The following is a 20,494-nucleotide window of genomic DNA, read 5'->3' as shown; positions in this document are numbered from 1 at the left end:
AATAACTTTTTCCCCGGACCTATGTCCGGGGCTCCAATTTTTGCGCCATAAATTTACCCCGGACGTATATCGCCGAGCACACTTTAAACCCCCGGACATTTTATCCAGGTCTAAAACTCACCCCCTCACGCCCAAATTCCGAGATTTTTTTATAAACTAGGCAAGGTTAATAAATTAATTAAAAATAAAAAAACTAACTTTACTTACCTTTCTCTGTCTGATCAGGATCCATTTTTCAGCTATGGTTAGATTTTAGAATTTGATTGCTGAACAAACCACGCTTGAGAGTTGAGATTTAAGGTTCAAATACAGGCCTCACACACAAAACGCCAAAATCAGGACATTACAAGATCTTTTGGAAGACGGCGTTTGTCCACGGAAGAATATTTCAATGAATTAGAAAAAAGCCCGCACGGTCAGCGATTCTATAAAAAGCGACCGGGCAGGCTGTCTCTCTTGGTCTCTCAAAAACAAATAATACGGACCCTGGGCACGCATCAAAAAAACCCCGGACTGTCCGGGGCATAGGCAGGGTCGTCGGGGGGGGGGGGTACTAGGGTTAAGAGCTGACGGGGGGGGGGGGTGCCGCCCGACTTTCGAACTTTTCAAATTTTGACCAAATTTTGATCTTTCAGGGGGTAAAAAGTTGTTAGCGGGACTTTGGAAGTCCAAAAAAAGGTACCCTTAAGGGCGGCACATACCGTACACCTCCATTTGCCTAAGTACCCCCCCCCCACCCGGGCATTGACGTTAGTGAAATATTCAATTAATTCGTTTTTCTAGCGTTTTGTTTATCATGCAATTTTTTCAAACTGTCTCTGCCGTTCCTAATAATTATGAATTGCCAAATTTGGTTCTCCGTATTGTTCTTACTGTCACAAGTCAAGATCAATGGTGACGTTCAAAGAATAAAAAAGAAAGGATTTCACCTGCTGTCAACTGCTCTAACAAAACATGGGAAAGCAATTTGGCCACCATTTCATCAACCCTCCAAAGTCATTTGATTTGAGTTAATGAACGACGTATTAAAAAATACATGATCTCTTTTGCACCGAGTAGCCTTTTAAATAGAAATATGAAAAAAATCTGTAGTGGAACACGCGAATGTTTCGAACGAAGAAGACCATATTAGTATTAGTGGCAAAGCAATGGAGCATTTGACGTCACTCGCTCGGCAAGTTACACACTCGTTATTTGTTAATCCCATCGGGCGATGGGCGGTCAGCTTCCGGTCATTTTGAATGAAAACAAAAAAGTTAAAAAGGGCGCACTAACAGTGAAATTTATTGTGACTTATTATGACAGAAAGTATGATTGATAAACTTGGTGGAGTTATCGAAACAAATTTTTTGTCAAAGAGATTGAACAGAAAGTGAAAATACAGGCCAGATATCAACGTGTCCTATGTTTCGACCAATCGTCCCAAGTTAGAGCAGTTGACGGTACCTTTTTACTTGTGGGATTGTTGGTAATTTTTCATCTATCTTCATTATTTTTGAAATGAAGCACAACCAAAAAAAAAGAAGCTTCAGAAAGTTGCATACTTGGGGTTACGGTACTAAGACATCCATGATATTGGCCCGGGGGGGGGGTACTTAGGCAAAATGGGTGCCGGGTATGTGCGAGCCATAAGGGTACCTTTTTTAATGCCTCAAAAGTCTCTCAAAGGGGTACAAATCGTAAGTTAGTCTCTGAAAGGGTCCCAAAATCGCAAATTTCAAAATATTTTCTCTCAAAGGGTCACGATTTCGAGAAATTTTGACCAAAATTTGGTAAAAATCAAACCAAAATTTGGAAAAAATCTACCAAAATTTTGGAAAAAGTCTCTCAAAGGGTCCTAAAATCATCAAGATTTTGTCTCTCAAAGGGTCGATTTTCGGTTTTCGGCTCGGACATACCCGTCACCTCGCAAACCTAGTACCCCCCCGGGATATTGGTATAGACAGTGTACCTCTAAAACTCTGAAGAAAAAAATTTTTAGCAGGTAAGTGCTTAAAAATCTTTTTTGAGCTGGATATTTTGTTTAAAAAATTGCTGTAAGAAACAAAAAGAAAATAGTCAAAAGATCAAAGAATTTTACTGTTAATTGTTACAGTTTGATAGCAAAGTATTGGGCTTTCAGAGTTTGTAAATATGAATGCCAGCTTTCATGAGCCGCAAATATCATAGTACCATTTTCAACTTTCACCGGACTTGCCCTTCTTGAAAATCAGGTTTAGGCTGCAGGCACTTTCTAATTCTAAAATCAGCTTGTCGGAGTGGAAAAAACCTGTTTTTTCTATTTTTTTCACATCAATGGGTCACCTTCTAGAGGCTGTAACTTTTGATGCAAATTTATGTAAAATAATTTCAATGTGTGGGAGTTTCTATATCCAACAACAGGTTCTCAAATTGATGGTGTCTTTCAAAAATACAAATTAGAATAAACACAAACCTTTCAGTTGACCTTTTGCTGGGTCGTTGTAAAACATGGATTAGCTCCATGGAGTACCCCCTAAAATACCAGTCAGAGCGATGAATATCACAAATTTGATAATCAACCTTTTCCACCAGCTGTAAACTTCCAATTTATAGCAATAAAAAGAATTTCTCAAGTATTTGTTTGTGAAAAAATGGCTACCATCATTTCTGGCAGTAAAGCTCATATAGCGCTCGCTCTCTGCTTAAAAATCTTTGTTGATTCTACAATTAACAGACCAGATTTAGCTTGCAGAATAGCTCTGATATATCAAACACTTCATAATAATACATATAATATCAGTGTAATTATAGTATTATGTATGTAATATTTATGCAACACCAGTAGGGCACTAGAGCTTTCTTAAGCAATATTTTTCTTTTGTCCTTTTGTCAACATATTGACTTTTATAAAGAAAATATTGTGACAATCATAGAATACATAGCTTATCAACCCATTTCCAAAAATAATTTTTATCATACTCAATATGATGCAGGTAGTATGACTGGATATGAAATGGCAGTTGGGAAAGTCTGTGAGAGAGGTTACAGAGGGGTTTTAGATTATTAAATTATTCATTGTCATTTTATTGACAAAATACACTTCAATTAACAAAATAATAAGACAATCACAATAAATGGAGTCCGCCAACTTATTTCTTTGATATGAGAATTTCATACTCAATGTGATGCAGATGACATGAAAGGATATAAAAAGAGACCAACATGACAGCCACATTCTTGCTACAGAGTGGTTTTAGAGCAAATACAAAATTATACAGGTCTTTATTTTCCTCTCGTGGCGATCTAAAATCTGGTCTGCAATATTTTTAGAGTACTCCAATAGGTACTCCATTGGAGTACTCCATGGAGCTACTCCATGTTTTACAACGACCCCCTTTTGCTAGATGTGACATCATGTTGGATAATTAAAAACTCTAAAACACCAAAGACCGAGGTAAACGATTCCAACATTTCGTCCAACATAGAAATAGAATTGTTAGACAAATGTTGGATAAATTTTGGAAAGGTGTTGGATCTCCTTACAGTAAAATCGTTTCGTCGCCATCATTTCCAATATCATTTTCATCCAACATGGGTGTTCATTCATTCTTTTTCTAATTCATTCTTTTTAAACTAGAAATGGCGTTACCAGAGGAGGTGTAACCAGCTGCCAACTACTGCTGTTTATGCGACAATAATTATAGTCTAACAATTGGACCCTTACAATGCAGAGAAAATTCTGGCGAAAAATTGACAATTGGCATTTTCTTGAAATTTATTTACCTTAGATTTCAAGGCCAAAAATGGTCAAATTGTCTCATTTTTTACACACATAGGCAAGACCAATTTAATTTGTTGTTCTACGGCCCGACCGACCCTAATTTTGCTAAAATCAAAAAAATAATAATATCAAATTTCCACTATATACAATATATTTTACACATTAGTTATTTGTAAGAATTAAAATTGAATAAAGCTGAAAATTAATTCAAGAAATTGAAAAATCATAAAAAGCATTCCATACACTAAAATTCTATTATGATCTTCATCGAAGATAGAAAACAAAGTGAATTTTTGATCCAGATACTTTTTGGAATATTTTCTCGGTACCTTACCAACCCTGATTAATGAAAAATTTATTCTTATTTTGCCAACCGACCGACCCAATTTTTCTAACGATCTGTTCGTAGAACAGCAAATTAAATTGGTCTCACCTTATAATGCATTTTGGGAAGCTTGAAGAACGTACCTTTAAAGGGTCACACTTCTACGATAGATCGCTTAATTTCAGTGCCCCCCCCCTTGGTTTCTTTTCTGGAAAAAAAAGCATTTGAACTAGCTTCTCTACCATGTTTTTTGATTTGTTACAAAATTTTTCGAATTTTTGACAAAAAAACATTCGATTCTATTCCTAGTGACATCATTCCCTTTCAAATGTTGGATGTAAGCTGAGTAAACAAATCCAACATGATCCAACACGAAAAAAAGGAGTAAATGTTGGACAAAATGTTTGATGGCGATCATACTCCCATCCAACACTTTTTTTCTTCTTCCAACATAATTTTTTCTTCCTTTCCGATTTTTGTGAGGAAGTGATTACACGTGACCAGTTAATAGTAAATTTTTCAGAAGATATAAATTGGCTTATATGTGACACTTTTTTATCAAATTAACTTTTGAAACAATTATTCATGAATATTAACTTGGATTTTTAGGACTCTGCTTCCGTGTTGTTGAATATTGCTTTTACCTTGAGTTAATAAATCACAATATTTAATTAAAGGCCATGCAATATCTAATGAGAGGCTATGCAATACCTGCTTATTACCTGAGCCTACAGAAAATATATTTTCCTGATTTTGGCTGTTTTTGGCTGGGATTTTACAGATTTTCAGAATTTTCCTAAAATTTTGCTTAGGATATAAGCATTCCTGTGAGCATTTTCAAGCCCTCAACCTAAGGATCTCCTGTTTCTGAATTTTTGCATGCTTAAAAAAAAGAACATGTAAGTGAAATTGAAATTGAAGCATCAGGTATAAAGTCCAATGTTTTTTTGTATATTTTGCTTAAAAAGGTTTAGATTCTTGTTTCATTTATAGATCAAGTGATTTATTTGATTGATATTTTTGATATCATCTTCCTTTTCCATATCACACATCATGTGTGTGTCTATCATCAAGCATTCAGTGGATTCAAACTTGTGTTTTTTATTTATTTCGAGATTTCAAGGAAGGAATAACAAAATTTTATGATATTAAGATATTTTTGTAGCTCAATGATAAATTTGTTTATTAATTCCTCAAGGGGTGTTGCTGAATCTAAATGATCCACTAAAAATAACTTCATTGGTGTAATTGAAAAATAAAATCTCTAATGATAATTTAGCTATGACTGAAGAAAGGAGAAGGACTTTAAGCTTTCTAAAAAAAAAACAAAGATCTGATGAAAATTTGTTGATTTATGAAGAAGATAATTGGAAGTTTGAAGATGAAGAAGAAGAACAACCCATACCTAATGTAAATATATTATTTCTTAACTTCCAACCTTTATATTTGTTTCAAAACCTAGGAGTCCCAAGCCCTACTAACATCTTTTAGAACAGCCTACTAACAAATTCAATTAAATTTTAGCATGGTTCTGTAGATTCGAGTGTAACATCAAATCAAGAAAGTTTGGCAGGCGATTCTATTCAAAAAGAAAGTGATGTGGAGAATGATAATGATGTAAATAAACTTATTTTGAAAGCAGAATATTTCAGAACTCATTTTAAGCATGTTTGCAATGACCAGTTGATCAATTACTAACAAAATATGATAATTTTTAACCTTTCTTAAAGCACTAATAACAGAAATTTCACATTCGTGTTTATTATCTTATTCCCTTAAAATCTGAATGCTTAAAAATCATTTTCGATTTCAGTCTGCATCATTCTCAGCTAGCACAGGTCAAGTGAAAGTGAGCATCGAAGAAGAGGAAGAAGGGGAACCGGAACTCTTTGTGGATCCAACACTTTCCACATCTAAACAGAAAGCTCATGTGTGGGACCTCGACACTAAAACAGGGTATGCCCATCACTTAGTCATATTGATAAACTAGCTAGCTATAGAAATACAAAGAACTAAAGTTTCTGGTCAGTAGTAAATAAACACTGGAGTTCAGTAAATATATTTTCTTAAAAAACGTCACTTTACAAAATTATAAACTGTTCAAATTTGAATTTCAGGAGGATAAAGTTCAAAATCCACTTGGTTGTTGATCATTTAGCAGCAAGGTAGGTTTACTTCGTATCTTTCCCTGGAATCTTCTGAGCCTTATATCCAGCTAACTACCACCGAATAACGTAGAACTTCTATTAAGAATACTTTTTACCTTTTCACTAGATTATTCAGTGTGTTGCTAGTATGTATTGATATCGTGTTGGTGATCATAGCTTTGGGTACAGAAGATGATTCTGAGGTAAAAAAAGAATATTTCTTGCGTGTAAAAATGCACTGACCACTATTTTATTCATTCGACAAGCTTTCATCTTTTAAAAATTCTTTTGTACAGCTTTGTGCTTTATGTTATGTTTGATATTAAATCCGAATGAAGGATGAGATTATTCTTTTTCAGGGTTATTCATATGCGACACTAGCCATTGTATCATACTTCATGTTGGAATTGATGCTTCGTATCTTTGCATGGGGGTATTCAATTATGTTTTCCTTTTGATATTTTTTGGATTTGAAAAGGTTAAACAAATAGTGCTTGAATAAAGGTTTTTTGAAAAGGTATGTAAACAGGTGATATAAATAAACAATTCATATGATAAAATGTCCCTTCTTTTTCAGGGAGGAATTTTTCCATCATCGCTTGGAGGTGATCGACATGATAATCGTGGTGCTTAGTTTCATCACCACTATCGTTTTTGAAGTTATCACTATCGATCAGCATCTTAAGTTTGGAAAGTAAGAGAAAACCTTTCCAATCGTATGTGGATTTTGATTATTAACAACGCCCTAATAATATCTAAAACTAGGTGAAGGTTCTTGTTAACAGTAAAAAGTGCTCTCCCAGAAAGAGCCTTATAGCAACATCAAAACTTCTGGAGTTCTATTTATAGCAATACCTTCAAAATTTGTTCTTCCTTCTTTCTATGATGTTCTTAAACTCTCCATTTTCTATAACATTTGTAAATACAATCAAGGGATGATATTTTATAATCTTCTCTTTTATAGGTTGATCATCGTGTTCCGTCTGCTGAGGATTTTGATGTTGTCTCGTATCTGTGTCGGCCGAAAACACCTTGAACGATCCACCAGAAATTTGGTATCTTGATTAATATCACCATTATTTAGATATTCTTTTTAATTTAGTGGCCAGCGACCACTATACTGTCATTAGCTTGACCATTTTCTTGATAATGAACCTTTGTTTAAAAAAAACTTAAACCTTTGTTTAGATCTCTCAAAACAAAAGGCGTTACGTGAAGGATGGTTTCGATCTTGATTTGACTTACATCACAGGTGAGAAAACTTGACCTTCATCTTCACTCACCACCGAATCTATCAACGGCAACTTATCCACATATATCTTGTCATTCTTGTAATGAGCACGGGTGGATTCGATTTGATTTGATCTTTTAATTTTTCAGACCGAATGATTGCCATGTCCTTCCCATCGTCAGGAAAAACGTCAATGTATCGAAACCCTATTTCTGTACGTCAACTTTTTATTTCTATTCGGATACTGGTTTTATTTTTACACCCCTTCTGACAGACCCACTGGTACACTTTCCCACTGGAAAATTTGGCCAAATCATCGTCCACGGTAAAATCATCCTCCAGTTTTTGTCCCCACTGATAATAATCAAATAAACCAATCCTCACTGCCAAATATTTACTTTTTTCCCATCCCCACTGAATTTTCTGACTAAAAAAAAACTAAAGAAATGAAAAATATGGAATATCAATTTACATCGAGTTTTCTGTTATTCTTATCCCCACTGGCTGAAAAAAATCCTATCGGGTTTTTGAGAAGGGGGTGTCTTATTTAGAGACTTTGAAAACCTTAAGGGAAGAAATTTTGGCGTAAAGAAAGTTTGGCAGATTTGGCGGTTTTGGTCAAAATCCGCCTAAATTTATATTACTGCATTTAATTTATTCTGCTAATTGTGTGCTATTTCAGGCCTTAAAACAGGTTTTTCCTTATTTAATGGCGGTTTTTGAGCAAAAAGTTTCCTTCATCCGCCAAACTAAATCCTCGCCAAATTTAATTTTTCAAGCCATCCGCCAAACTGAAAAAACGTCTTCGGCGATTCCCTAAATCAAATTCCCGCAAAAATTTCTTCCCTTAATAAGGTATTTCAACCATCAAGAATATTTTCTATGTCTCGTCTGATAAACTTTTTCCAATACCACTTCTTTCAGGAAGTGGCAAGATTTTTCAACACTAAATATCCTGGTCATTATAAGATTTACAATCTGTGCAGTAAGTAACTGTTATTAATATTCTTCTCCGAGAAATCGATTGTACAAAGTGAAATAAAATATTTCAGTTTTCTTTTTCCCGACTTTGTTCTTTTAATATCAGGTGAGCGCCATTATGAAACACATTGGTTCAACGACAGTGTGGAAAGGGTTCTGATTGATGACCATAATGTACCAAGGCTGAGGTAACAAACATTTAATAGCCTTTATTAAATCTTCATTGTAGAATGTCACATATTTATTTTTGAAATTTTATTTTCAGTCAATTGGTACAATTTGTACACAGTGCAGATGAGTGGATGAAGAAAGATGAACAGAATATGTTGGTCTTGCATTGCAAAGGAGGAAAAGGTACCTAATTGTTCAATGTTTGGGAACCGTATGATAATGCGCTCTTAATATTTCTATATAACATAATACAATTTACATTTTTCATCCTTCAGGTCGCACAGGGACAGCAGTAGCAGCATGGTTATTATTCTCTGGACAATTCAAATCTGCTGACGTAAGCAATTTTCTTTTTAAAAGAATCAGTCAACAACTTTTTTGAATTTTGCTGCATTCGTAAAAATGTTCTTCTTCTCTTTTTTCAGAAAGCATTGAATTACTTTGGCATCCGAAGGACAGACGAAGCTAAAGGGAATAAGTACCAAGGTGTTGAAACGCCGAGTCAGGTGAGTTGAATCGTTTCTTTTTGTTTGAAGTTATAGCCAAGACAAACGTTTTTGTGTACTTCACAGAGACAAATCTCAAAACTTATAAGTTAAACAATGATTTGGCCAGGGTGCTTTTTAGTCAACTTGGTTATGTTCTTCGTTATGTATCTTCTTCGCACTACTGTAAATTTTTTCTTCATTCCACATTAGAGTCGATACGTGCGCTACTTAGAGAAGGTGATTTACTCTATGAACGGACGTCTACCCCAACCCAAACAATTACGCATCAAAAGTGTCAAAATAACTGGCTTGAAAAGTAAGCTCTTCTGTCTTTTGTTCTTCCTGCATTTGTCTTTCCCAAAAAATTTAACCCGAGCTTATCGAATCTCAACAATGTTCCCAGCTTCTTGCTGCTTGCTGATGGGCGCCATATAACACTTAGTAACGTAACAAAGCCTGCATGGGAACGAGGGTAATGGAATCCTCATTATTTGAAGTTTCGAAAACTTTGTCCAACCGACGAAGCTAGATTGGCCTAATAAAATGTCCCTGGAAGGTGAAAACTTTTCAATGATTTTCATATTTTATTCTTTGTGAACTGTAGCCGTTGGCAATGGGGATGGTAGCGACTTGAGTGTGGAGATTGTCCAAAATGGTCAGATCATTCATAAAGTGGTGTTCAATGAACCAGGAACCAACTTTTTGAAAACGAAGGGGGATTCTTTGAAAGTTATCTTCAACGAGAAAGACAACTTGATGGTTGTCGGCGATACAAAAGTTCGATTCCATTCTTCAAATACTGTAAGTGTCTTTGTCTTTGAATCAAGTCACAGGCACGACGCAACGGGTACGGCAGGGAGGCGGCCGCTGTACCAGATTTTCACAAAAATACCCGAAGTTTTCCTCTTCGTCGGTCAAATCGCTATAAAATCGCTTAAATTTCCTCATTCGCCGTACCAGATATAAAAAGCTTCCGTCGTGCCTGAGTCAAAAGTTATGATCAATTGAATAAAAAAGTTACTTTCAGAAAGTGCTCGAAATCGATGAAAATCGACCTATCAGATTTTTATTTTAAGATTGGCAATCGCAATAGCCTCCACATGATTAAGAGCATTTTGTAGTAATTTAAGACATACATTTTTAACTAAGCAAAAAAGTATACTGCAACAATTCGTGTACTCAAACATGTAAGGAAATACTTTTTGAAGTTCAAAATTAAGTAAAGCACGATTGACGTCAAAATGTGTCCAAAACGTAACAGATTCCACAGGATTTCAAACTTTAAATGACCATATCTTTTTGTGTGTTTGAGTATAAGACTTGTCGTATCATACTTTTTTGCTCAGAATTTCATGTTCTATCCGATGGTATCAGTCATATTTCCGTTTGATTTGACTTTAAGGGTCGCCCCCCTACTAAATGAATTATTACAAATTTTCGCAAATTTTCCTCGCTTCTTGATTAACTTTCGTTTTCATGAGAACAGCAGAGTTTAAAAGAATGTAGGTACCTGGATTTATAAACGTTCAGATTCATGAATTGTGGGCCATTGTGAGTCGAATGAGCAAGCCTTAATATTAATTCAAATGACTGATTTGTTCCATCATTTTCGATTTTTCAGAGTGTTCCAAAGGATTACGATTTTTGTGCATTCTTCTTTTGGTTTCACACAAGCTTCATTGAAAATAAAAGGTATCAACGTCTGACCATTTTTTCTTCTAGTTGAGGGAGCTAACAAATCATAAGAATTGAGATACCATTATATAAAAGCCCAAATTAATATAGGTTGCTGGCTTCCACTAACGCATTCGTGCTTCTTTACTATCAGCGGTTTTTTAGAGGTCTGTGATTCCGGCTAAAATTATTAATGATCTTATAAGTTTTCGCGCAAAATCTTTTTATGTCAATTAGTGGAATACAGGTTCATTATCGAAAAACGCTCTTTAATCAATAAGATTTTTATTTCTTAAGGTTTTACGTTGAGCGAAACGACATAGGGAATTGCCATAAGCGGAAATACTGGAAGACGTACACGGAGAAGTTTTCGGTCACCGTCAAATTTGTTGACCCCGATGAAAGCAAATAAACAAGGGAGTATCATTTTAGAGGCAATTTATGGAATTAAATTTAGAGGACACACCTTATATATATTTTTAACCATTTTCCTGTTATTTTCTGTTTATTTTCTGCTATGTTTTTTATTAGAGATAATTTTATATGAAAATATTTTGATATAATTGCCCATGCTTTACAAAACAATACGTACCTTGGAGCCTGGATGAGCAAGTGAAAAAAAGTATAAATTTATTATCGGAGCCTTTTCTAACGGTAAGTTTCTAAGTGATTTATTATCAGAACGATCTATACTAGCTATACTGATACACCCCTGTCTCACAGCGCCGGTAGAACTCTTTCCCCGGTGGGAATTCCCAATGGGGATAGAAATATTATTGTTCCAATGCTAGAAAATCCATTTTTGGAGTGCAATTTTTAAGCATTGAATTTCGAATGGGGATGAAGTCAATAGCGCTCCACATCCCACACATAATCACGATTGAAAATTTTTTTCTTTCTCTTTCCCCACCGGAGACAAGATTTTTGCCAAATTTTCCAGGGGCTGAGATCCCAGCGGGTCTGTGACACAGGGGTGTGTGTACTGATCTATTTTTTATTTCACTTTTGCATTAGAGGTTGTATTTTTTTCTGTCAAAAATTGTTCCATTTGAACGATATCCTTCCTACATTTTAGAGGAGCTTTTTTTGATTCCCTTTCCTTGGAAAGTTTCTCTCAATCCTCACTTATAATATTTTTTATATTCATTTTTGTTTTTGCTATCTATCTCTTTGAACACAAACTTAGCACGTGCCCTTTTATTGTCAAACTTCTTGGCTTTGCATAACAATTAGACAATTTTTCTAAAATTTTTCGTCGACTAGGGGTCCTAGCTCCTTCTGATATAGAAATACTAAGATATGTTGTTCTTTACCCAAAGGAGCTGTTCGAGTCGAAAATAGAGTTATCTTAATACACCTCCTTCTCACAGACCCGCTGGGAACCCTTCCCACTGGAATAATAGGCTAATCAAAATACGAAAAAACTCACTAGTCTATTACATTTTCGTCCGTCGTCGTGATTTTGCCGATTTACTTAACCTCACTATGGAATTCAAATCTCAATCCATAAAAGGGAATATTGATCCCCATCGAGTTTTGGTCCGTTATTTTTACACCCATTGGTTGATAAAACTTCACCGGGTCTGTGAAAGAAGGGGGTGTCTTAATCCGATGGTCCCTTTGGACTATAGCTTTTTTTTATGATAGGATAGAATAGAAATTAAAAATTTAAATATTAATATAAATAGAACGCAAAATTGTATCAATGGTGGGGTAAAAATAGAATTTCTTGATCTTTGAAAATTTTATATTTGATTGTAAATTGAAATTGTAAAATCTTGTGGCTAAAGATTTTTTTATGAATTACGCAAACATTTGAGCATGTATTAAAATTTCTACTCTATAACAGTAAGGGAGAGGCCACACCTTTGAACTTCTTTGTAGTACTGAACAGTCGGACAGGACAGAATATATGATAGGCATGCAGCAGCCGTTTGAAATCTTGTTCCCAGTTCTCTATTCATTTTTTGCGATTGAAAGTTGGTCAATATAACATATTTTCTGTTTCGATCTTCCTCTTTGATTGAAAGAACATAAAACGAAATTGTAATCCTTTCTTCCCACACATCAGATGGTCCCAGACAACTTCCTTATAAAAGTTCACGAGGAGCGGAAACCTCAAATCGCTTACCGAGATAATTCGAACAAACCTTAAGCTTAAGTAAGAAAACAATCGATCAACGAGGAGAGAAGACAGACAGAGAGTAAGAAGAGGATGTTGAATGTGACACACAACATGACGACTTGGAGCAACACCACCTTACCTCAGGTGAGCGACCGACCTTTGGAGATGATCATCCCACTAATGTTGTCTTGTGTGGTGGCTGTCCTCGCCAATAGTTTCGTATGCTTTCTCATACTACGTGTTGAAAGATTGAGAAGTGCCACTAACGTTTTTGTATTCAGCCTATGTTTATGTGACATCCTGTTTGCTGGCGTGCTTCTCCCCATGCATTGTTTCTACCAACACGACTTGGTGTACCAATTCTTGACGCTCATCACCGTCCTCATCTATATAGTCAACATGGCGTGCACTACGTTCGAACGCTTGATTTGCATCACCAAACCCATGCGCTACTTGACCTATTTGACCAAAACTAAAGCCATTCGAATCGTTATTACAGCATGGATTTTTCCTGCTTTATATTGCTGCATACCTTTGTCATGGCATAACAACACACAGATTCTGATCCACAAACTTTATCTTGTGTTCAGTCTGTTGGTCTTTCTTCTCCTCCCTTTTGTATTCATCGCGTATGTTTACATCAGAATTTGTGGCGAGATCAAACGCCTCAACAGACACAACCCGCACAACTCTTCCTCTCTCAGTGAACAACTACGTTCCTCAAAAAGAAAGTGCTCTTTAGCCAGCATCACTTCGTGTCTTCTGGTGAAGCGGGACAGTACAGTAGATAAGGACAAGATTCAAGTGGACTTGTGCACAGACGATCGCTCCTCAGATTGCACCTCAATCACCTCAACAGAGATTACTAGCACCTCAGATCGACGCACAAGTTTCAATAAGAAACCAACAGCCGTGCGCTCCAAGAAAAGCAAAAAGTCCTCTCGATCTAAGAAGAAGAAAGAGATTCGAGCTTCCTTACCATTCGCCATAACGACTTTCATGTACATGTTTACGTGGCTCCCCGTTATCTATTTGACTATTCTCGATACAATCGACAGATTGGATCTAGCACCAATGATCCTATTACACTTCTCCATCTTCGCAATTGCACTGAATGCAGTCTGTGTACCCTTCATCTATGGATTGTTACTTCCAGGCTTCCGATTGACTTTATTCCGTATGTTCACAAAGCAAAAGTGATTTAGTGAATTTTTTGTGAATTTCATGAGGATATTTTTATTTGGAATTTAAAGAACTAGGTATTTGAATTATTTAAATTGCATGCTGAAAATCTTTATATTTAATGATTATCTACCATTGTTAAATATTGAAAGAGGTATGCTCAGTCATATACTACTCTCAATATAGTTTCAGCGATAAAAGACTTTAAAAAAAAATTATTTGCAAACGCTGCTTCGACAGTTGTCGGTTATTTTTTACAAATCATTAGATCATTACTTAGTTGAAACCGAAAATATATAATTTCAAAAGAGGCGTAATGCATACGCAGAATATGAAAATCTACGTTCAAATAGACCTTTTCGAATTATCATAAATTACGTCACGAACATCAATTGCCTCGTTTTGAAATTATTGCCAAGGTGATTAACTCCCAGCGGATTTCATTAAAAGTACTTTCTATTCATAAAAAAATCATTTAATGTCTCAAGGAATATAATTACCATGGTAATTGTTTGAATACGAGGCAAGTGATGATGTTCGTGGCGTAATTTATGAAAATGTCTATCGCGTTGTAGCTTGTTTGCTGTAGTCAGCGTGACTTTCGTGATGGAAACTGTACAGTTGTATTAAGTCCAGTATTCAGCTGTAACAAATTGTATAGATCAGACTGATTTTTAACCCTATCGTTGATTCCCGTCATACCTACTGATAGATATCAATGAGGCGATTTTTGGATTGTCTTTTAGACCTTTTTAAGAGAATTTTATTGTAAAATCTCAGAAATCTTGTAAAAATTCAATTCAATTCAAGCGTTCGTACTTTTGGAGCAGTGGGAATTGGTTAGTCGTGGAATGTTTTTTTACTGACTGCTTCCAAATCTTTTTTAACAGAAAAAAAATTGAAAAATATATCACAGAAGCAGCCGGCGGAGAAATTTTGTAGAAATACTCTCGGGTACCTAATAGCCGCCCCCCCCCGCTAATTAATTTTTCGAAAATTTTCCACCCAGGACATTCTTATTCCAGCCCCCCCCCGCTTATTAATTTTTGAGAAAATGTTTTTGAAAGTTCCCTTTTTTGTCTTAATTCTGCTGTATTAGCCTCCTTTTCAAACATTTTCCACCCAGGACATTTTATTCCAACCTCCAACCCCCCCGGGTAATAGGTACCCGAGAGTATGTGTTCTTATCTTCTAGGAGGCCAAATTTTATGACCTTCCAATTTTTTATACAAACGTTGTGTTCTTATTTCTAGGAAATCTTTACCGCACTATTTGTCTCCATTAACTTATCACTACTTTATGATGGTAAGATGTGTTCTAAAATCTAGGAAAAACAGTTTGCCAAGATAAATTTATAAGATATTTGTTTTTTTTCCACGAAAGATGTGTTTTGAAAATTTCTAGTGTTGCTAGGCAACAAGATTACATCAATTTTCTCTTGATTATACCCCTGTCTCTTATAGATGTGTTCTGAAGCTTTCTAGGGTTACCTAGACAACAAGAACACGTTTAGATCACAGTTATATGACTTTGATTACACCCATGTCTCGTCAGAACACATCATATTTCTAGCTGATTAATTTATGAAGACCTGATCAGAACAGATCAAAATTTCTAGCCGAAACTTGCTCTCAGAGCACATCGAAAAAGAAGGTCGCCTCGTCGGCTGCTTTCGATATCAGGCTGGCCTTTCATAAGAAAGGTTGTAGTAGACATTTTGCATTGATTGAAAAGTCTCTCGGATCTGTCGGATTAATTATTTCGGTGACTTTGACAAATTAAAATTAAGTAAGAGGTCGTCAGGCATCATTATTTATTTTTTTATCGCTTCTGCTAGAATGAACATTCAATTAAACAAGATTAAACAGGATTAAAAGTTTTAAAAAGGGCGTCTTTCATCACAGCACGACGACTGGCTAACGGTAGAACAAAGAAGGTATTCTATACATATACGACGAGGAAAAAAGACACTATTGAAATGCTTTTATTGTCCCAATATATATATCCTTAATCTCGTGTGTAGATGGAGATCGTAAGCCTTTTTAGCAAAATTACAGCCTACACTCCCTGTTAAAAATTAGCAAGGAACGTTTTTTATCTAAATCGGGTCCATGAACAATAATTCGATTATCTCGCCTCGACAGCCTGAAATAATATTAACTCGTGGTTTAAACGCCTTTGTATTGAGTTGAAAAAGCATGGAAAAAAACCACGCCTCTATTTCATTTGATTTTTCTCCCTTTTAATCGTTCTATTGTCATCATAAAAATTATATAATAAGTATTAGTAATGATATGACTTTGAGGGAAATTTGGGATTAATACCCCGAGTTTTATTTTGAAATACTTTGAAATAGCACGAACGAAGTGAGGGCTATTTCAATGTATTTCAAAATGATACGAGGGGTATTAATCCCAAATTTCACGAAAAATCATGTCATTCCTGGTTAATTGTATGACCGATTTATTTAGCTAAGAAAAGTACAGGAGAGTGCATCTCAGTCCTACTCGATACGTTTGGCGAGTCCATTTTTTTATTTTTTTACTCCTCTAGCTTTTTGCATGCTAGGTTCCGCTTTTGAGACGACCTGCACGATTTTATCCCCTCGAATTCTTGATCTACAAACTAAGATCCACCTTCATAATGTACCTACCTGGAGAAAACCAAGCAGAAGCTGTATATATGTAAATGAGACCAGTAAATAAACAAAATATAAAACAGTTCAAGCCTTACAACTGATGTTATAAGCATCCTAACTTATGTAAACTCCATAAAGTAAAAACAAAAACTATAATTTGTAAAAAGTTTCCTCGAACTTTCAAGAAAATTCTTTTCTTTTTTCATTCCTGCTCATAATCAACACAACAACATTCGAATTGAAAATCAAAACATTCGATTGTCTCGCCGCCCAACTGCAACGTCTTCTTTTTTCTTTACGCGGCACACCCGGAGCATATAGCAGCAAGGAACTTAACTTAGGGGGGATAATACAAACTTTTCACAGGGGTATTACAAATTGAGCGGGGTATTACAGAATAATAACCCGCCGAAACATAAGGACGCGCAAGCTAAATAAAATAGGTCATACAATTACATAAAGTAATACAGAGAATCGTCAAATTTAAAATGTAAAAGTCAAAATAAATAAAAAATTCTAATACAGTTCATCCAAAAAAACTAAAAAATTACAAGCAATAAATTCGCTCTAAGAAGACCCCACAAAAGTTGTTTCTTTTCCACATTTTTTGACGATTTCCAAAATTTCATCTGAAGGGCGATCTGTTTCTACAAAAACTTGCTTTGTTTCCAGATTGACATCAAAATTATTAATCCCTATGATAAAAATAAAGAATAATGACCTTCTGAACATACCTTATAAATGTATAAATAAAGTTCTATAGGTTTAGGCCAGGTAATTATGCTCATTTAATTTTCTAAGTTTATAAAAATCTTTAGAAACACAATCACAATAACAAAGAAAGTAGTTACCTTCAGTCTTTTTCAGGATTCTTGTGATAGCCCCTGAACATCCTTCACATGTCATTGCCACTTTGAATTCGTGCTTCTAAAAGGGAACAACATTTAAGGATTCATATTCGATAAGTAATCGATTGGAAAAAGCTATTGATTGTATAGTATAATAACTTTAGCTTAGGCGTTAGCGTTAGGTAGGTATTTTTATCTAGAAAATACAAGGGTGCAGAAAAATCCAATGATAGATGAAAGATTTTACTCACTGTCATTGTTGTTTCCTTTTTTGAAGTACTGAACAAAATTTAGGACTAATGACCAACGTTATGCTGAATGAAGTAACCTTGCCTTTTACTTCTTTAGTGTTGTTATCGTTGTTGGTTGTGATCCTCCTTTCCGCCTTCACCCTTTTTCAAAATACTTTCGATTTCGATCGCTTACGTTTGTTTTGGTTTTAGAAAGTCTTGGTATCAGACCATGATAGCCGATTGGCATCAATAATTCCAGTTACGGGCTTTGTACGCTAAAAATTAGCACTCATAGATTATACAGACTGAAATAATTTTTAAATTTTTTGACACTTTCAAAACTTTTGAAAAAACTATGATTGAATTTGGATTTAAATGCAATTAACTTTAACAAAAAAGGATTGAAATAGTATCAAACTATCATCGATGATAAGATTGCAGTTTTCTTTCTAGTCATAAAAATATGTTAGACATGCATTTTCCTTCACTCATTTTGTCGAGGTCGCATGTAAAGCAGAAGACGGCAAGACCAAAGACGTGCCAGTTAAAATTCCCACCCGCCTTCCTTTCTTTATATATTTTTAGTTTATCGACACAAAAAGATGCAGAAAGAGCAACTTACTCTCTTAAGACAATTCGTTGGAGCTTGTAAAGCAAACCCTCAACTGTTGCATTCACCGGAATTGAATTTCTTCAAAGAATGGCTCGAAAGGTAAAATTATACTGATTCTATCTTCCATCATATCAAAACCTGGCTTCTCCTTTGATATAACTGGATGGCGAATAATGTCTACACAGATGTTATTGAGTCATCATGACATTGCATTCATCACAAATGAGTATTCTCTGTCAAAGGCAAAGTGCCATATATGGTACCATCCATCAACGACCTCTCGCCATGGCCGAGAATTTCGGGCCTCTTCGGGCCATGTTCGGGCGAGAGACCCTTCAAGTCTTTGGCCCAACTTGACCCGAATAATTCGGGCACGTTCGGCTACGATTAGACGTAAAACTGTTCAACCTATCCCTTTGTGCCGTGTCGAAGATTCCATTGATTTTCCCACTTGTCCAGTCTAATGAAATCAAACGTGAAAATGAGTTGAAATGTGAAATGTTAATTTTAATTTTTTGTAGCGTTTCATCCATTCATCTTGCTAAATAAAACTTAACAAACTCCTCGTGGACCACGCTTCAAAGTTTTAAACCAGGACCAGTTTAATAGCAAATATTTAAGTGAAATCAAATTTTTCTAGAGAAAATATTGAAAAAATGCAGTCCTGAAATTACACGCGGGTTTAAATCATGATTTCAAAAGTTAGCCAGCGTGTGGCCCACGTGAGGCCCGCCCACGGCCCGAATTTCTATTGTTCTAAAACAATAAATCTATTTTTTTCAAGCCAAATTCCCACTCAGGTTATGCTTGAATAAAAAACATGTAACAAGCTTTTACTTTACGAGATAATAAAAAACGATTGGCTAATTTGAGGCCTCAAGTCTTAGCAACCTGGTTGACTATTGAAGAAATGTGTAAATGTGGAGTCAAACTATGTCCTGATATAGAATTTTCTATTATTCTTCCTGGATGGTTAAAAAGGGAGCGTTCTTGAGGTGATATAAAATGCCAATCAAAATAAAAAACGTAGGCTCTAGCTCAAATGGTGTATGGTAATGGAAACACAAGGCTCCTGGATAGACATCCTAACCTAGTTTTTTTGTTCTTATGTCCCACACTTAGCCTTCAAGACTAACGAAGAAAACTTGTCATCTCAAGTGCCATTTACATTTAGTCAGTTTCATATGCTTCACATGCAGTTATTACCAGTTGCATATGTTTAACGTTTTAAAATATACGCAGGGTGTGTTACCGTGAGAGTGGGTAACTTGCATCAGTGGAGGCTAACATGCATAGCCCTCAAATGAATGACCCGTCTGGTCATTAAAATACAAATGTAAATCAAAACAAAAATAAATATAGTTTATTTTAAAGACCAGCCAGGTCATTCATTTTAGGGCTATGCATGTTAGCCTCCACTGATGCAAGTTACCCACTCTCACGGTAACACACCCTGCGTATATTTTAAAACGTTAAACATATGCAACTGGTAATAACTGCATGTGAAGCATATGAAACTGACTAAATGTAAATGGCACTTGAGATGACAAGTTTTCTTCGTTAGTCTTGAAGGCTAAGTGTGGGACATAAGAACAAAAAAACTAGGTTAGGATGTCTATCCAGGAGCCTTGTGTTTCCATTACCATACACCATTTGAGCTAGAGCCTACGTTTTTTATTTTGATTGGCATTTTATATCACCTCAAGAACGCTCCCTTTTTAACCATCCAGGAAGAATAATAGAAAATTCTATATCAGGACATAGTTTGACTCCACATTTACACATTTCTTCAATAGTCAACCAGGTTGCTAAGACTTGAGGCCTCAAATTAGCCAATCGTTTTTTATTATCTCGTAAAGTAAAAGCTTGTTACATGTTTTTTATTCAAGCATAACCTGAGTGGGAATTTGGCTTGAAAAAAATAGATTTATTGTTTTAGAACAATAGAAATTCGGGCCGTGGGCGGGCCTCACGTGGGCCACACGCTGGCTAACTTTTGAAATCATGATTTAAACCCGCGTGTAATTTCAGGACTGCATTTTTTCAATATTTTCTCTAGAAAAATTTGATTTCACTTAAATATTTGCTATTAAACT

At 35.4% G+C, this 20,494-nt stretch overlaps 3 protein-coding genes and 1 long non-coding RNA gene across 7 annotated transcripts in view; 3 read left to right on the top strand and 1 right to left on the bottom strand.

Moving 5' to 3' along the window:
• Window positions 1-5,330: 5,330 nt before the first annotated feature.
• LOC136805723 (phosphatidylinositol 3,4,5-trisphosphate 3-phosphatase TPTE2-like) lies at window positions 5,331-11,268 on the top strand. 2 transcript variants are annotated; one of them, XM_067062268.1, is made up of 19 exons: window positions 5,331-5,477; window positions 5,592-5,684; window positions 5,881-6,023; window positions 6,185-6,232; window positions 6,342-6,417; window positions 6,574-6,647; window positions 6,792-6,908; window positions 7,179-7,269; window positions 7,403-7,466; window positions 7,595-7,659; window positions 8,370-8,430; window positions 8,533-8,614; window positions 8,692-8,780; window positions 8,873-8,934; window positions 9,023-9,103; window positions 9,296-9,401; window positions 9,690-9,886; window positions 10,707-10,777; window positions 11,057-11,268. In XM_067062268.1, the coding sequence occupies exons 1-19, from the start codon at window positions 5,349-5,351 to the stop codon at window positions 11,169-11,171; spliced, it is 1,764 nt and encodes a 587-aa protein (XP_066918369.1). In that variant the 5' UTR covers window positions 5,331-5,348; the 3' UTR covers window positions 11,172-11,268. The 2 variants fall into 2 exon arrangements, with proteins under 2 accessions (XP_066918369.1, XP_066918370.1); XM_067062269.1 differs by lacking the exon at window positions 5,592-5,684.
• Window positions 11,269-12,899: 1,631 nt separating this feature from the next.
• Window positions 12,900-14,138, top strand: LOC136805733 (octopamine receptor beta-2R-like). Its single transcript, XM_067062280.1, has one exon. The coding sequence runs from the start codon at window positions 12,975-12,977 to the stop codon at window positions 14,082-14,084; it is 1,110 nt and encodes a 369-aa protein (XP_066918381.1). The 5' UTR covers window positions 12,900-12,974; the 3' UTR covers window positions 14,085-14,138.
• Window positions 14,139-17,387: 3,249 nt separating this feature from the next.
• Window positions 17,388-17,976, bottom strand: LOC136805750 (uncharacterized). Its single transcript, XR_010846446.1, has 3 exons — window positions 17,886-17,976; window positions 17,556-17,631; window positions 17,388-17,399 (listed from the first exon to the last, which is right to left on the bottom strand). It is a non-coding gene; the product is annotated as an uncharacterized lncRNA (long non-coding RNA).
• A 300-nt stretch (window positions 17,977-18,276) lies between these two features.
• The window catches only part of LOC136805731 (hsc70-interacting protein-like), an 18,223-nt gene continuing 16,005 nt past the window's right edge, over window positions 18,277-20,494 (top strand). For 2 of the 3 annotated variants that reach the window (XM_067062278.1, XM_067062277.1), the window contains exon 1: window positions 18,290-18,497. In XM_067062278.1, the coding sequence (XP_066918379.1) occupies window positions 18,388-18,497 (110 nt within the window). In that variant the 5' untranslated portion in view covers window positions 18,290-18,387. Of the gene's footprint in view, window positions 18,498-20,494 lie in introns of all 3 variants that reach the window. The other variant, XM_067062276.1, reaches the window with a different exon arrangement.

This window comes from Clytia hemisphaerica, unplaced genomic scaffold, assembly GCF_902728285.1.
Source record: "Clytia hemisphaerica strain Z4C2 unplaced genomic scaffold, Clytia hemisphaerica genome assembly, whole genome shotgun sequence".
Classification (NCBI taxonomy): domain Eukaryota; kingdom Metazoa; phylum Cnidaria; class Hydrozoa; order Leptothecata; family Clytiidae; genus Clytia; species Clytia hemisphaerica.
The sequence above is the reverse complement of the archived record's forward strand: the minus strand, read 5'-3'. Positions and strand labels throughout refer to the sequence as shown.

What these genes read in the sequence shown, in the direction of transcription:
- LOC136805733 (XM_067062280.1), top strand. Translation starts at nt 12,975, where the DNA reads ATGTTGAATGTGACACACAACATGACGACTTGGAGCAACACCACCTTA.
- LOC136805723 (XM_067062268.1), top strand. Translation starts at nt 5,349, where the DNA reads ATGACTGAAGAAAGGAGAAGGACTTTAAGCTTTCTAAAAAAAAAACAA. An exon ending in GACCTCGACACTAAAACAGG is followed by an intron (nt 6,024 to 6,184) that starts GTATGCCCATCA and finishes TTTGAATTTCAG; the next exon opens with GAGGATAAAGTTCAAAATCC. An exon ending in CAAAATAACTGGCTTGAAAA is followed by an intron (nt 9,402 to 9,689) that starts GTAAGCTCTTCT and finishes TGTGAACTGTAG; the next exon opens with CCGTTGGCAATGGGGATGGT.